The sequence below is a fragment of the Helicoverpa zea genome, chromosome 7, assembly GCF_022581195.2.
Source record: "Helicoverpa zea isolate HzStark_Cry1AcR chromosome 7, ilHelZeax1.1, whole genome shotgun sequence".
In the NCBI taxonomy this organism is placed as follows: Eukaryota; Metazoa; Arthropoda; class Insecta; order Lepidoptera; family Noctuidae; genus Helicoverpa; species Helicoverpa zea.
Genome location: NC_061458.1, coordinates 6,934,190 through 6,949,894, shown reverse-complemented (window position 1 = coordinate 6,949,894; position 15,705 = coordinate 6,934,190). Strand labels below are relative to the sequence as shown.

General features: G+C 40.3%; 1 protein-coding gene across 5 annotated transcripts in view; it reads right to left on the bottom strand.

Annotated features, from left to right (window-relative positions):
* LOC124631829 overlaps positions 1-15,140 on the bottom strand; it is a 117,350-nt gene extending 102,210 nt beyond the window's left edge. For all 5 annotated transcript variants that reach the window (XM_047166450.1, XM_047166452.1, XM_047166454.1 and 2 more), the window contains exon 1: positions 14,634-15,140. In XM_047166450.1, coding sequence (XP_047022406.1) covers positions 14,634-15,083 — 450 coding nt within the window. In that variant the 5' untranslated portion in view covers positions 15,084-15,140. The remainder of the gene's footprint in view (positions 1-14,633) is intronic.
* Positions 15,141-15,705: the final 565 nt, after the last annotated feature.

Genomic DNA, 15,705 nt, shown 5'->3' with positions numbered 1-15,705 from the left:
ATTTTATGAGGAAACAACAATAATATTGCAAGTGGTTCAATATTTTTGAAAAAATAATGACCCTTTTACTATGTGACCGACTTAATCCTTTCTGTGCATTACCACATTTTTCAATATGATATAAGATATCAAAACGAAAGATATAAATATTATACCTTAAAAATTACCACGCATATGCCACGCCGTAACTTAAACAAAAACACCACGCGAAAGATTCCCAGCATTACCAGCATAATAAAGATCATCACAGTTTCGGCTTCCACGTTCAACGTAAAGCAAAATTGCTCCGAAAAAAAAATAAAACAAAATCAGCTTCCCTGTTTAATTTAGCGGGGTTGGCGACAAAAAACATTTGCTCTTGTTGCCTTTTTGTTGACCGAACGTAACAACAGGAATGCATTGTTCCCGTTACACTGTCCGGGTTGAGCTAGTTGTAAAAAAAGATATATTCCACCCCGACTCAGTTTATTGGTGGATGCGTCACTTTGGGGAAAGAGTGAAAGAATTTGGGCCAGTGATTCATCTTCGGTTTTCAATATTTGAGCGACTTTCCATGTCTCAGTATTTTGTTGACTTAACCCATTTTCACTTGAAATTTATCAGAATCTTGAATATTGCGTTCGACAGATATTGCCGATATTGGCATTTCAAAAGTATTATATTTATCTATCTAGGAAGAATATCCGTCTCCCTAACTTAGCTATCAAGTTATACGTGTATAATTTAACTAAATTATGTAAACACGGACATAATAAAACTTTCCCCAACAGCGTTATTAAACAATTTACAAGTAATCTCCGAATTTAACAATAAAAAGTTGGGAATAACAACATTTCCTATTCCATTTTGGCCTTAATCAATTTCAAGCAAACTAAGTGAAAGTTTCAATTCGGATGCCATTAGGAACCCTTTTCCTTAAGATTGGTTGTTGAAAGCTTATAAAATGGTTGTTTTATTTCAACTAAATTTTCTTTGTATATCATTTTCCTTAAGCTTAATCGAAATATATGGTTACCTATGTGGCAAAAGTAACTAATTCTCTCATTCATACTCCAATTTTAAAAGTCATATCATTTAATTAAAATGATTGTGGATTCAACAGGCAAACGTAGGTTTTTCATATTATTTTTTAAGTGCTGTTTAGAAGTGCTCAGTTGTTTAGAACCTTATGCTAATTGAAAGCATGGAGAGTTGGTAGCACGCAACCCTAGCTTCCGCGGTACCTATCAGAAAGGAAAGCATTGTGCGTGTAATACAGCCTAGTGTTATGTAGTCTAACTAGTTGAAATAAAGATTGTAGGTACCTACTGTTCCGAATTAGTGTTTACTTCAAGACTTCACAAGCTAAGAGCATTTTTAGCCATTTATTGGAATGAACCAAATATAATGTTGTGTCGATTGCTTAGTGTTTGTATTGATTTTGAGAGGGATTCTAAACTGGAATAATGCATAAAAATAGGCAATCACTATTTCTACTAACTGTATGATATATAAAGCAGTATATGGAAAGCTCCCTCCCATATGACAGTTGAACAGTGTTCCTATATATATGAATTTAAAACATATGCGTACAAAACGGGTTCATGCTGTTCTCATTAGACGGTCGCTAAATAGTGAAAATTAGCAAGATAGCGGCAACTACATGTTACACAAGTTTCTACTCATGAATACTATTTATATTTTCTGGTTCAATAATGAATAGTAGGTAAATGGGAAGCATCCGTGTCGCAAGGCACTCACTGTTAAAAGGTTTTACGAGAACATTATCATTATACGGAATATAATGTAGAAAAGCATATACATACATAGAATGGTATCCTGACGGGCTCTCTTGTTGGTCTAGTGATGTCCAAGCCCCACTGTGGCGTTCGGCGGTCTCATCGATACCAGGGTCCTGCTGAACTCGTTAGCAGGTCATAGTTTGGAAGGTAGCTAGGGAATAGCAATACAACCATGACAGTAAGTGAATAGAGTGTCTGCGCAAATGTTTGAATATGTCCTGCGTAACTGTCTGATCTCCTATTAAAGAGAATGGTCGCCGTGGCCTATATAATCAACCTGGGCACGATTATTATTAGTCTATAATCAAAGAAATAAGTTTGTGTATTTTCATTATGTTGCGATTCTGTTAGTACCATCCTTTCATGAGAGGTCCTTAAATCAATACCTGTGACACTAAGTATCACTTACGACACCCTCACAACTTAGCTACGATGACGTATAAGAACTGAGAACCAGAGTTTCACCATTTCAAGTACCTCAGTGCGTAGAAGTGTGTAGTTGTAGCCGATGAGTGCCCATACTGCCTATGTTCACCTAACTCATTATTAGAGGATATAAGGGCTTTTGACGATCGTCTAGACCTTTGGTCGACTGATTTTTGAGAGCCTAGTAGGTATTACCGCGGGATTATCGCTCAAGGATCGTAAAAAACGAAGCAAGAGTCCCGCCTGAGAGCACGTACGGATCAGCTATGGCCTATAAGGTTTTTTTATTAGAATAAAATAAAATATTTTATTACTTTTGCGACCTCCTTTAAACGTTTATTTCCATGAATCGATATAGGAATTTAGTACATAGAAATATAAAAATGTATCTTAGTTTCGATTCAAGAATTAACGCTTCTTTCACACAATCTTTGGTAAATCTTTGTCTTCCTTAAAACACCACAGGCCAAGTCATAAATATCGAAAGAGTCCACAATACAACTTTATGTCTATATTTTTAATGTTCTCTATGACCTTCACCTCCATCATTAATAAAAAACCTTATCTCCCGTTAATAAAATACACCTAACAAAAGAAATGTCCAGCAAAAAGGGACGTTTCACAGTTGTGTAATAAATTAAATGAATCACGAACACCTATGGTAGGTCCCGCTGTGCCGGTCGTCTTAGGCGCCTTACTTGATGGACATAAAAATGAAAAAACAACTTGCGTATACGCACATGCATGGTCAACCCACGTCGAGCTATTAAATGAGACGGTTTATCGCCCCATTCACGGCACAAACATGAAATCTGATCACCTTAACCTTTTGAAGTAAATCTAATAGTTCATGGTGTACTATTAGGTATATTAAGTTACGTGAGCAAAATTAGATTTGAAGCTCACATATTGCCTGGATGGAGGTTCTGTGTAATTAGATATAGCGCCAGATTGGAGGGAACGTCGTAAACTTTTCGATGTCAGGAATTTTATTCGTGTTTCATATTTTTAGTGGGGACATATTTTTGTCATAATGACCTATTTAGTTTTACAAGCTTTTTATTAGATAAGGTTACAAATTGCTAAAGCATTTTTTTTTTGTGAAATAAACAAATTCTATTAGATTATTTAAAAGATACTCGATGTATAATAACAATAGAAAAAGCGATAATTTCAGACTAAAATTAAAAATGAAACAGGGAAGCTGCAATGTTTTGGGTAACCTATCATTATTAACCAATTTCGTTCGGAAACCAAATTTGTGTCCAGTGGTCTGAACCGATCACGAGTTAATACGAAAATAATAGCATTCGACATTCGCTCATTATAGACGGAAAAGTAATTGGTATCCTTATTTTATATTTAACGAAATTGGGGCAGGTAGGTCCGCTGTAACTTACAGTAAACATTCAAGTTTCGAGACCCACGATCTGATATTTCCGACCAATTGTAATTTAATTAAGCGTAATTAAAGACACGAGATTCGGACATAAATTCTCGTTTCTTCCTCCAGCCCACTATGAATTAAAAAAAAACTGAAGTTACTCGAAATAAAATTATGAGACATGGACAGGGAAACGTCATTCAGAAAGGTTTTGCTTTCAAAGGTTATTGTTATATTCGTACAGAACTGTATAGGTCATAGAGTTTGTAGAGCAATGTTTGCCAAAGAGGGAACCAAAGCCGGTGGTATTAGGCATAGACTGTGGACACGTTACGGAGTGGAGAATTCGTGTTTCTACCTATATTTGTTTCAAATATCAAGTTAAGAATAGTGTTTGGTTTTGATGTTTTTTGACGATTTAATACTGATAAATTGGCGTAAAATTATGATAGCAATTTTTATTATTTTATTTCAGGAAACTATATTATGACAATATTATATTTTTTGTACCATAAAATCTTAATGATTCAGGTAATTTAAATTTAGATATTGTTGTTGGCGTCAAAGAAAAATTCTAACAAACGTGGTCAATATTATTTGAAATGATAACGTTCTTAGTACCTAAAGCTAAAAATACATAGTGAAAATCTTGTAGGCACACATTTACTAATTGGCTTTAGAGTGTAGTAGATACCAAACAGTCGTGTAATCCTTTTCAATGCGTAGGTGTTTCGTATATTATGGCTGTTTAGTGAGGCATTGAACCATCAAATCTCATTTGGAAGAGTGCTAATTCTAAATAATCTATAACAGGACTTTTACTGAATGTTTTGTATTTCGTTGAATAATATAAGACATATTGCATGGGGTACGCAACAACGACTCGACTTAAAAAATATTTCAGTATTGTATTGTCCGATTATCAAGGTAGGCTACAGGCTACTTTATATTTGGATTGTTATGACCTGACGCGGGTGAACTCATTTGCTGAAACTAGTGTTGTAAACGTTCATTTCACACGTTATGATATAAAGCCTAGTACTTCTCTGAATACCTACGTTTATGACGTCACTAAAGACTTACTAATGACAAATGCTTGGAGGTGTAATAAAAGTGAACTTCTAAGAAAGCAAGCCTATATTAGTTTACTGTTTAACACGAAGTTAACAATAACACCGCGCTGATAATATTGTTTCTTTCTCAGTAAAACTATCAGCAGTTAGATAACTATCAGCAATTTTGAAATACATTGTTCGTTTATCGTTGAGCAATTTTACATTTTTAGTGATAGTAAAACTATTTTTATGATTATTGGACGGAAATGGTAACAGGTTTTTTTTTGGTGTTTACGAGCGCTGCTGTTCTGTTTGTATGACGTAGTAGAACTTATCTAGAAACAGCTGTGATGTTTTTATTAAATATTCAAAAATTTACCTTTTGCAAAGAACTTTAAAAGTTTTGTAATTTGACGGATGTTTATCACTACTAAATTAGTGTCTTGTGGTGTGAAATCAATGTGTGTCTATGACTTTTATAAAGTATTAAATTAACCTGTTGGCCCGAGTAATTGCGGGATATATATACTTTCTTTCAAGAAAGATTCATGCGGCTTTCACATAATGAAACCTTTGTATGGTTTTAAAAAGACCATGGCACACAATGGCGAAAAAAGCATTTCACCTCAACATATTGTTGACGCATATTTTTTCATCAGCGGTGTTCCTGTTTTCTAATAATTTTGATTTTCAAGAAAGAAGGATTTGCTTTTTGATGTTTGTTACGTAGAAAAGGATAAACACATATTGAAGTAAAGTTATACGAAACATTCTAGCATTATACGTAGCACTATTACTTAGCTGATTTAGTAGGTACCTTGGTTCCAGTTAAAACATTCTAGCTTTCAGCATTACCTGGTTGTTTTACTAGGTACCTGAATTCCATCATTAGGTATTAAGAATCCTCGGCCTGTGTACTGGACTGGCGTGTGGAGCTGGTGGAGACGCTGTCCGACCACCGATACGTGCGGTTTGATGTTTCCACCCCGGGCTCCCAAGGGACCCAGGAAGGTCGGTCGCACTTCCCACGGTGGGCGCTCTCCCGCCTAGACCGGGAGGCCGCCTCGGAGGCAGCTTTCGTCCAGGACTGGCTGTCGCCTCCTGTAGAAGTCCGGGATGTGGACGCCACAGCGGCCCAGTTAAGGGTCTCCCTGACCGAGGTGTGCAACTCTAGCATGCCTCGGTCTCATCGTCCACCTCCTAGGCGCGCCGTCTATTGGTGGTCAGAGGAGTTGGGGGTTCTTCGGGCCGCCTGTGTGGCGGCCAGGCGGGCCTACGCAAGAAGCCGGCGGCGGCGCCTTCGCGACCTCGACAACGAGGACCGCCTCTATGCAGCCTACATAGAGGCCAAGTCGACATTGACAGCGCGAATGGCCACAGCCCAGGATCACGCGAGGGCGGAGATGCTTGAGGGTCTGGACATGGATCCCTTTGGGAGGCCCTACAAGGCGGCACGCAACAAACTACGCCCGTACGGTCCCCCAGTTGCCGAGACTCTCGAGCCGTCGTTACTGGATGGGGTTGTTCAGTCCCTGTTTCCTCGCAGAGACCACTTCACTCCACCAGTGATGAGCGCCCCACATGGTGCGGCTCTATCGGCCGAGGAAGTCCCGCCGGTTACTGAGAACGAGGTGGAGAAGGCAGCTTTCTGCCTCAGGGGGAAAAAGACGGCCCCAGGTCCGGACGGCGTCCCCGCAAAGGTGGTGGCCATCGCCATCTCCCAGATGGGAGAAAGGTTTCGGGACCTCTTCAGTGCGTGTCTGACGTGTGAGAGGTTCCCAAAGCCATGGAAGGAGGGCCAATTGTGCCTTCTTCGAAAGGAAGGGCGGCCGGTGGACTCCCCATCGGCATACCGACCTATCGTTTTACTGGATGAGGTCGGTAAAATGTTCGAGAGGATCCTCGCTGCCCGTATCACCAGGCATCTGGGCACAATCGGCCCGGATCTAGCGGACGCTCAGTTTGGTTTTCGAGCTGAGCGTTCGACAGTTGATGCCCTGTCGCGACTCAAGGGCCAGGTGAGGGAGGCGATGGATGCGGGAGATGGTCTGCTGGCTGTGTCATTTGACATAGCCAACGCCTTCAACTCAATTCCTCACTCCACCATACTGGAGGCCCTCCGCTTCCATGGGGTGCCCCCGTATCTGCGGGGACTTTTGGCGGACTACCTGAGGGACCGTACAGTCCTCCTTGTGGACAAGTCGGGTCAGCTCCGACGTTACGTCGTCGAGTCCGGTGTCCCGCAGGGTTCAGTTTTAGGGCCACTCCTGTGGAACATCGGATTCGACTGGCTTTTGAGGGGCAACCTCCCCCGTGGCACGTCTGTCATCTGCTATGCAGACGACACCCTTCTGACGGCCAGGGGGAGAAATTTTGGAGAGGCAGCCAGCTTGGCCTCGGCGGGCGGTTCTCAAGTGGTGAACAGAATCTCCCGCCTAGGGCTGACGGTGGCGCTGCACAAGACCGAGGCCGTGTTCTTCCATGGGACCCGGCAGCAAGAACCGCCCGACGCCCATATCCATGTGGAGGGTGTCCGCATTGGGGTGCAGCCCCAGATGAAATATCTGGGCATAGTGCTCGACAGTAAGTGGTGCTTCAGAGCACACTTCAGCGGCTTGTCGACGCGCCTGATGAGGACTGCGGGCGCCCTCTCATGGCTCCTCCCTAACATCGGTAGTCCCGGCGACCAATGCCGACGTTTATACGCCGGCATACTCAAAAGTATGGCACTGTACGGGGCCCCAATCTGGGCAGACTCACTGTGCAGTAGGGTGAACGCCGCTGCCATCCGCAGGCCACAAAGGGCCATTGCACAGCGGGTGTCGAGGGCGTACCGCACGGTGAGCTTTGCGGCGGCGTGCGTTCTGGCGGGTACTCCTCCCTGGGAGCTCGAGGCTTGGGTACTCGCCAGAGTGTACGACTGGACGGCGGGACAGAAGGCGCTAAACCGGCGCCCAGACCCGACAGAAAAAGAAGAGGTGCGTGAGGAGGCAAGGGAGGCAATAACTCTGCACTGGGCCGAAGATCTTGCCTCGGCAACGTACGGTCGCTGGACGCTGGATGCCATCGGGCCTGTCCTGAACGGCTGGCTCGATCGGCGGCATGGGTGCCTTTCGATGCGTCTGGTGCAGGTGCTGTCCGGGCATGGCTGCTTCGGATCGTACCTGCACCGGATTGGGAGGGAGGAGACCCCACAGTGTCACCACTGCGAAGCTACGGTGGATACGGCAGAGCACACACTTCAGGTGTGCCCATCGTGGGCTGAACCCCGCCGCGCTCTGATGGCGGTGGTCGGGAATGACCTCTCGCTCTCCAGCGTGATTGCTGCCATGCTGGGAAGTGAGGAGACATGGGAAGCGGTAGCCTCCTTCTGTGAAGACGTCATGTCTCAGAAGGAAGCGGCGGAGCGCATGCGGGAGAACGACCCTCTCGCGGTGCCGCTCCGTAGACGAAGAAGGGGCAGAAGACGGCGAATACAACGTCTGTCCCCATCCGCCCCGGGGGGTGATCAGCGGGCGACAGGCGCGGGGGCGCCACCGCCTGCACCACAAGGATCAACCCCTGCGCTCCGGCCATTATAAGGACCCTTCCCCACTAGGGGGAGGTATGAGGGGCCTGCCGTAAGGCGGGCAATCGCCGGTGGGGGACTGGATGCCATGGATTCCCAGACCCCCTCCACTCAGGCGAGGTCGGAGTGCCGCTGGGCCTTTTTAGTGGGTATACCGGGAACGTCTTTACCGGGGAGTCCCACATACCCCTCTCCCGTCCCCCGATGGGAAGGGGATGCGTAATAGCATTTTTAGCCCAGCGACAACAAAAAAAAAAAAAAAAAAAAAAAAAAATGGTATTAAGAATCCTATTAGTGTTTTAAGCGGATTGATCTAAATTGAGTACTGTGTACGAACAGAGGCCAACGTGGCTATCTGTTTATTTAATCTGAAGGCAAATGATTGACTGACTGGCAGATAGACGACTAACAGCCTATCAACAGTTTACCATTGTACTGTTATGAATTTAGTATTGAATATTGTTTTAGAGGTAATTGCCCGTACCCGTTACTAAGGTACATTAAATTGTAATACATAAAACTACGCCGGATTAGGTTATACATTTTTCCTTGAATTCCAATATGTTATATCTATGCATTTGCAAGATACAGCTCGTTTTAATTGAATGATACATATAAGAGATAGAGGCTAGTAAAATGTAGATATATCTAGAGGTATCTCTGTGCATTAGTTATATGAAAAATGATGAATTGTAGAGATAGGGTACCAATACAAAGTATTGAGAACTTTTCAGAATCAACAATACCGACCGATATCTATGAATATTCTTGTTTGTGACAAGCCAATGTTTGATCGATGCCCGCTCAAACCGTTAAAATTTAAAGCTAACACCAAAGTGTGAAACGGTGTGCAAATGAAAAATTCCGCAACGTTTATTTCGCTATTGTAACCAATTTGTGACGCTTCCCGAAGCACGTTATTCCGAATTTTTCCTTTTTTTGTGGGATACAATTCCTTTTTAGTTGCGATTTATACAGCAGTTCATCAAAGCATATGATTTGGCGAAAATAGGAGCGGGTTGTTTTGTGATCTTTTCTTTTGAAACTAAACATCGTATGAATGAATGGACTACATGTATCGTAAAAGGCAATCATATCTCTTATATTCAGCTTCATATAGTGAATAGAAATAATAATCAAACATAACCAATTAACTGAACTTGTTTTTAAATTATACAAACTAACAAACTCAATACGAGAAAGCCACCTAAGAAGCCAAAACAAAGAGTAACAGTTTATTTGAAGCTCACCTTCTCGGAAGGCCCTTGTATGTTTGATTAAGAACTCTTATAAATAAATCTTCCACTAGACAGGTTGTAGCCGGAAATATATCGTGGATTGGTTTACTGTTTTAGAGCCTTTCTTTGAAATTTTTATACTAAAGTATACGTAGAACTTTAATGTGAAGTAAAGTTATGTATGATGGTATTACACCTATGTACTTTCTAGAACTATTTTAGTCCTAAGAATAAACGGCTTCATGGGAACATGAAGCCGTATTTTCAATAGGTACTCTACTGACTGGCATTGTCACTGTGTGTTAAATTATTCCTGTGACTGAATTAAGTGTCAAATTATATTGACTAGGTAATATTCGGAATTTTGGAAATATTGGATTATAATCCGAAATACATAATAAATTAAAACAGGAGGATTAAAAGAATCTTCTTTTATACTTACCTACTTATAAGATTTTTATGTGATAAGCACTAGAAAAAGTTATATAAACAATGGTACCAAGTATTTGATGTCAAGTTGTCAGAGTAACAGCTACTGCCTACGCTATCGTTTAATAATAATAAATCTTTGATATGATTATATCGTTATTAACGATAGAAAAATGTTTACTGAAAGCTTTACTTGTTTTTCATGAAAACCAATCCATACATTATTTTATGATTCACCAAGCATACAACTCCTACACCATATTCACACGTTGCTTTGAGATCAGTACAAAACTCGTAAATACATTATATGTGCGATGTATGTACTGCGATAACGAGAACATGAAAGGCGCGAGCCTAGATTTACCATCTACTAAATAAACTGTAGCAACAGCACGCAGACAGTCAATACCGCACATAAACTTAATCAAGATAGAAACAACTCCTTAGTTATCAAACTGAGCGTAATGAACAGCTAACAAAGCCAGACTTGACAAAATATAAATCTAATTCCGACAACTATAGATTGTGTAAACTTCGTTGGCCTTACAATTACCGATGCTAATCTCCCTGGTGAGCTGAAGAGCAAATCTCCAAGTTTGCCGACTTTGGGCTTGCAGTCTGTGGGCATAGCAAACATCTGAAGCGTCAAGCAAACTCGCTCAGATCGCCTTATACCTGCCGAACTTCAATTGTTGATATTTCTCAACTCAGGAATTTGTATTCGGTCGCTTACATTGATAAAGTGTTAAAAGTTACGAGGTGAAATTTCGTTTATCTCCAATATTAAAGCGATACTGTTTTTTTTTTTTGTTTTGATAAAAAGTTTTACGTCTACGTTGATTATATCATAAAGTTACAGACAAAGGTAAAAATGTCTAACTTAAGAATTTTCATAAGTTACACTTTTTCGAGCAAAATTTTTACGTTTATACGCCAGTAAAAATTGAAATTTCTAATCACAAAAACCTTATTTATTAACCATGTTTACAAAGCAATTTCACTGCATATTATTAAAATTACCAAGGCATACATAAGCCCAACACGACGGAGGAATATCAAGGAGCCGGGACACCGCGTGACTCCGCACACATTCATTGTAACAAAGCGGCGACACAGGTAGAAAAACCCGCTCGAGCTAATTTTAAACCTCGTCTCAAAAGCAAACATCTCTTTGTATAGAAGCACAATTTTAATTAAAACAAATATTACTTAACAAAAAACAACGTGCGAACAAATGACCGAACACGATAAATAACGGAAATCGTATGTGGTAACCGAAAGACATCTAATTTTTTGGAGAAACAACGGCTTACAAATCTTGTATGATCAACAAAAGCTATACAAATAAAACTTTGAAGAATGGAAACGAATGCTTTCATTTACTGCCTTGTGTACACATTATGGACTAGCCCACGCACTGTAAATGGGCAGATAGAAATGTGACTAACGTTGCGTCCGATTCAATTCGTTTATAAACATCTATTTGACCTTTTTGGTCTTCTTTCCATTAACATACATAAACTAATTCTTATGAGAACCATCGAAGCATTCATTAATTTACTTTTTTCTACTGACTATCTGTTTACTGAACCATTTTAGCGTATTGAATAGATAGTAGCTTTTCCTTTCGTGTTAAAGCGAACTCTAATCGTGAGACATTATTTTTTACGACCATTAAAATACGTGTGGTATTTTAAACCGTTTTGTATCAGTGAGACAGTGACTCAGAAGTGGACAAACATAAAAGGAACCGATTTAAATGCTGCTGATAACAGAAATAAAGCTGTCGATTTAGACATTTCAACTGTTGATTATTCTTTAAATATGGAATTCATGCTTGTGTAGTAAAAAAACGCTAATGGCTTTTACATAGTTTTTTATAATACGAATATCCATCCATGTTGAACTATTATATACTATTTTATCGACAAATTAATGCGAACATAACTTTAAAATATGAGCACTTTTGCGGTAAACTTGCTAATAAAATATTTAATGGTAATTATCGCAATACGTTTGAATTGCAGACTAATAAAACACCGGCATGTATCATTTAAGAATGGAATCGAATCCATTAAGAGGCGTTAATGTCGATATAATCCGTAACATCTGCACCTCGCCACCCCTCGATTAAAATTAGCAACGTAAAGGAGGATGTGGATCATAATGGGCTCACAAAGATACTACGAAAGATCGGTATTTGTAATAGATACGGTTAGGAGAGGATTAACTCTGACACTGGATCGTTAACGACTGGTTAAATGGATTGCTTGTTTATTGGCTTCTAAGGATGCCTTTTATTTGTTAGATAGGTATGTTGAGTTCAAGGTATTTTTAATTTTAAAATATTTACAGTTCAATTATTTAAAAATTAGATAAGAAAAATAATATAGATCATGTTTTACATGTATATCGTCGAAGTTAACTTTTACTCACACAAGGTTTTAAGTAAGCCTATCAATTACAGAACACAATTCAACGCAAGCTGTTACACGGAGCAACCCCAACTTTGACAATAACGGTGATCTCACAGCGGATGTAGCAGGCACAATGCACGACAACAGCACACAAATATTAGCCATTAATCGGAACTACGATATGGATACCCAGCAAATTTCGTCAGAAGCTTTTGTGCACAGTTCCGGCGGTAATCGCTTTACAAAGCGCCTCTAGACAAAAAATCACAAGCAATTCTATTGTTACCGGGTAAAATTGTGAGGAATGCTCCCAGGTAGATATGGGGGTGGATCGATCACAATGCGCCATGGTGATAATTAATCCAAAGCATGTTACTGTGGCAGGACATTTCGTTAATAGCGACATTGATACAAATTACGATATTAATGACATTAGCGTCATAGCTTTTGGAATTGTTGGCGAAAATGGGGAGTAAATTGTAGTCTATTATTTGTGGTTGGTTTTATTTATATTTTTTCAGTAAATAAATTGTCATGTCTTATAGGATTTAAAATATTAAAATTGTCATCGTCATTAAATCCTTTAAAGTAAATATTGAATGTAGTGTTGCTACTTCAAACTTATACATAGCTGCGGGTTCGAGTTTGTAATGCCAGTGGCATTCTTAGATTATTTTTTGCTGGCGATCCAATGCGCGCCTGTTCGACGTCGGTTCTTGGCGCACTTGAGACCGAACAGGTTTCAACATGGAGGCCAAAAACCGGTAAAAAATCATCACAGGTAATTACAGTAGGCTCGTCGCTTTATAATTTGATATAGAAAATATTGAAATACTAAATGACGGCGTAAAAAAAAAACAATACAATAATCCTAATACTGTTCTAAACCATTTGCAATTATTATTACAGAAAAGGAATGCATTTTGGTTCGAAATATTTTACTACTATAGGTACTTGGTGGTGTCCATTGTGGCGTGCCATTTCCAACCACTTGTTAGCGAAATTATTAGAAACAATGCATTGTAAGCCAAGTTGGAAACAAAGAAATTCTGTAAGCAGTAAAAAGTAAGGAATACGTGGAAAGCTTTATGGATTTTGTGTTGGGTTTGTACCTACTAGGGAAGTAATATTGAAAATTGATTGTTATGCTGGACTAAACTGCGAGCCAGGTTTGTACTTGTTAAACATGACTTATGTTCCTTTGATCATAAATGAAATTGTGTTCTATTCGAAAATATTGTCTACACAAGCCGAATAAAATGAAAATAAGACTAAAGTAATCAGTGTTATCAAATCGGAGCATGTTTACGTTGATACGGAAAAATCAATGAACGATAAGGATACCGTGCATGTCAAGTTGCTAACAAATGCTGGATATAATTTACACAACGTAGAGGTGTGCCCTCCGAGAAACTTTCCACCCTCTTAATCACTACCCACTGGAATAATTAATAACCCTTCAATTAAAATATCAACTAAGCGCTTCCGCCCATGTGATAAAGATAACATTAACTTGTGAAAATAAACTTCTATACAATAACATGTTATTAGCTTCTCATAATGACCCATTAAACGTTACTTTATTTTAATCGTTTTCTTTTTATGATGCCTGCTTGTTTGTCGTTGTTTTATTGCTCATAGGCTGTGAACTTCTTAGTTTATTAGTATCTGTTTGTCTTTTGTGTTATTTTAATATTCTAGTAGAGTCAATGAAAAAACTGGTCTTTTGTTTAATTTAGAAGATTCTAGACTCACTAAATTAGAGTCAGAAGAATTATTACCAGGTTGCCAGGGAGGGCTACATTCTTCAAAAACGATCGAACGTTATCGACTCACGAAATGCACAACTTAAAACTTAAAGTTGCATCAGATATTTAGATGGGAATGAGATCTTTGTTTCTTGTCAGAACAAGCCGTATTACTAATTAACGCCTTAGGGAGCTAAAACAGGTTTCGCGATTTATCGTAAAACCCAATTTAGAGCCGGCAGGCACGCGATTACAATCTTCTCACGACAGGAAGGCGCGCAAACTCCTCATCTCGAGGGAAATCACGCACGCAACAAACTTTATGGCAACACGTCCCGAGGAGCGATTCGCTCGGGGCGGTCGAAGACGGGCCGCACCACACACAGACTAATTCAAAAGAAATAACAAGACGCAGGCAGTGTCTCTACGCGGTCGACTCGTAGTAAACATTATACTAGCTCTGTATTCACGTCTCACTCCAGACACATTTAACATTTATACATTCAGAGATATCCTCTCACTTTCACAAGTCACGGGTCATAACCGCGAGAAGCACTGACCACGATTTAGGGCTAATGAACACTGACCGTGGTTGAATATGGCTGCAGGCTCAGACGTATCCCGTCCTGAGCGAGACGTTCGCGAAGCAAACGTTTCAGTTGCATCCGAGGTATCTTCACTAACTCTGCTTTCCCTTCCTCATACTCGTCAACATATTTCGCCGGTTCCACTGCTGCTGTCGCCTGCTCTTTCCTTGCTTCTTCCTCACATCTACAAGAGTCCCGAGCGGCGGCTGCCTCCTCCAAAGTAAAATAAACAGCCGCCGCTCCTTCCTCTCTCAAAGATCTGACTGAATGAAGCAATCGCTGACGATGAGCAGGGTTCAGGACGCCAATAGCATCCAAGTCTGGTTCTCCTACTTGTTTGCATATTTCTAAGTCATCATATCCGTTATCAATAAAACTTTCCGCGTATTGGCCCAAGTGGAGCGATCGCAACCACTCGACGACGATGTTGCCGCTCGCAGACGAGGCCATGTCGCGTCAAAATACTGTGAGCATTACAAGGCGTGCTCGCGGCGCGGTGGTCGGCGAGAAACTGGCGACCACGCTCCCCTTTGCCCCCCTCTCCCCTCTATAAGCCGCGGTCGCCGCCCCTAGTACTTGGTGCTTTTGCTTTTTGACATTTTGTAGCTTAATCGTTTCGTTTCATAGAGAGGTGCGCGTCGCACCACGTGATATTCGGAATTATTTTTTGAAATACCAGTTAGACGTTATCTGCTGTTATCACAAGCATTGGTATTAAATGAACTCTTAGCATATTTAATGATATCTAATATTATTTGTTTACGTAACTAAACGTCTTGGATTAGTTAGAAAAAATAGGGTCACAAAGTCAATATAATATGGAACAGCGGGTGGTCGCCTGTGTCGAATGATATATGTGTAGGTAGTTTTATTTATTAATCTCTGAGGCGCTTCTATTTTGTGAATTGAACTACATTTAATTTGATTCTGCCCTCATTTTGTATTCAAATGAAACTATTAGTAACATTTTATGTTATTGCGTCTACCTGTTAAGTATTATAGTTTTTTAAGAGTAGTACAATTTACTAACTAGGTAGATATAATATAAATAAAAAAACAAATGACAAACCAA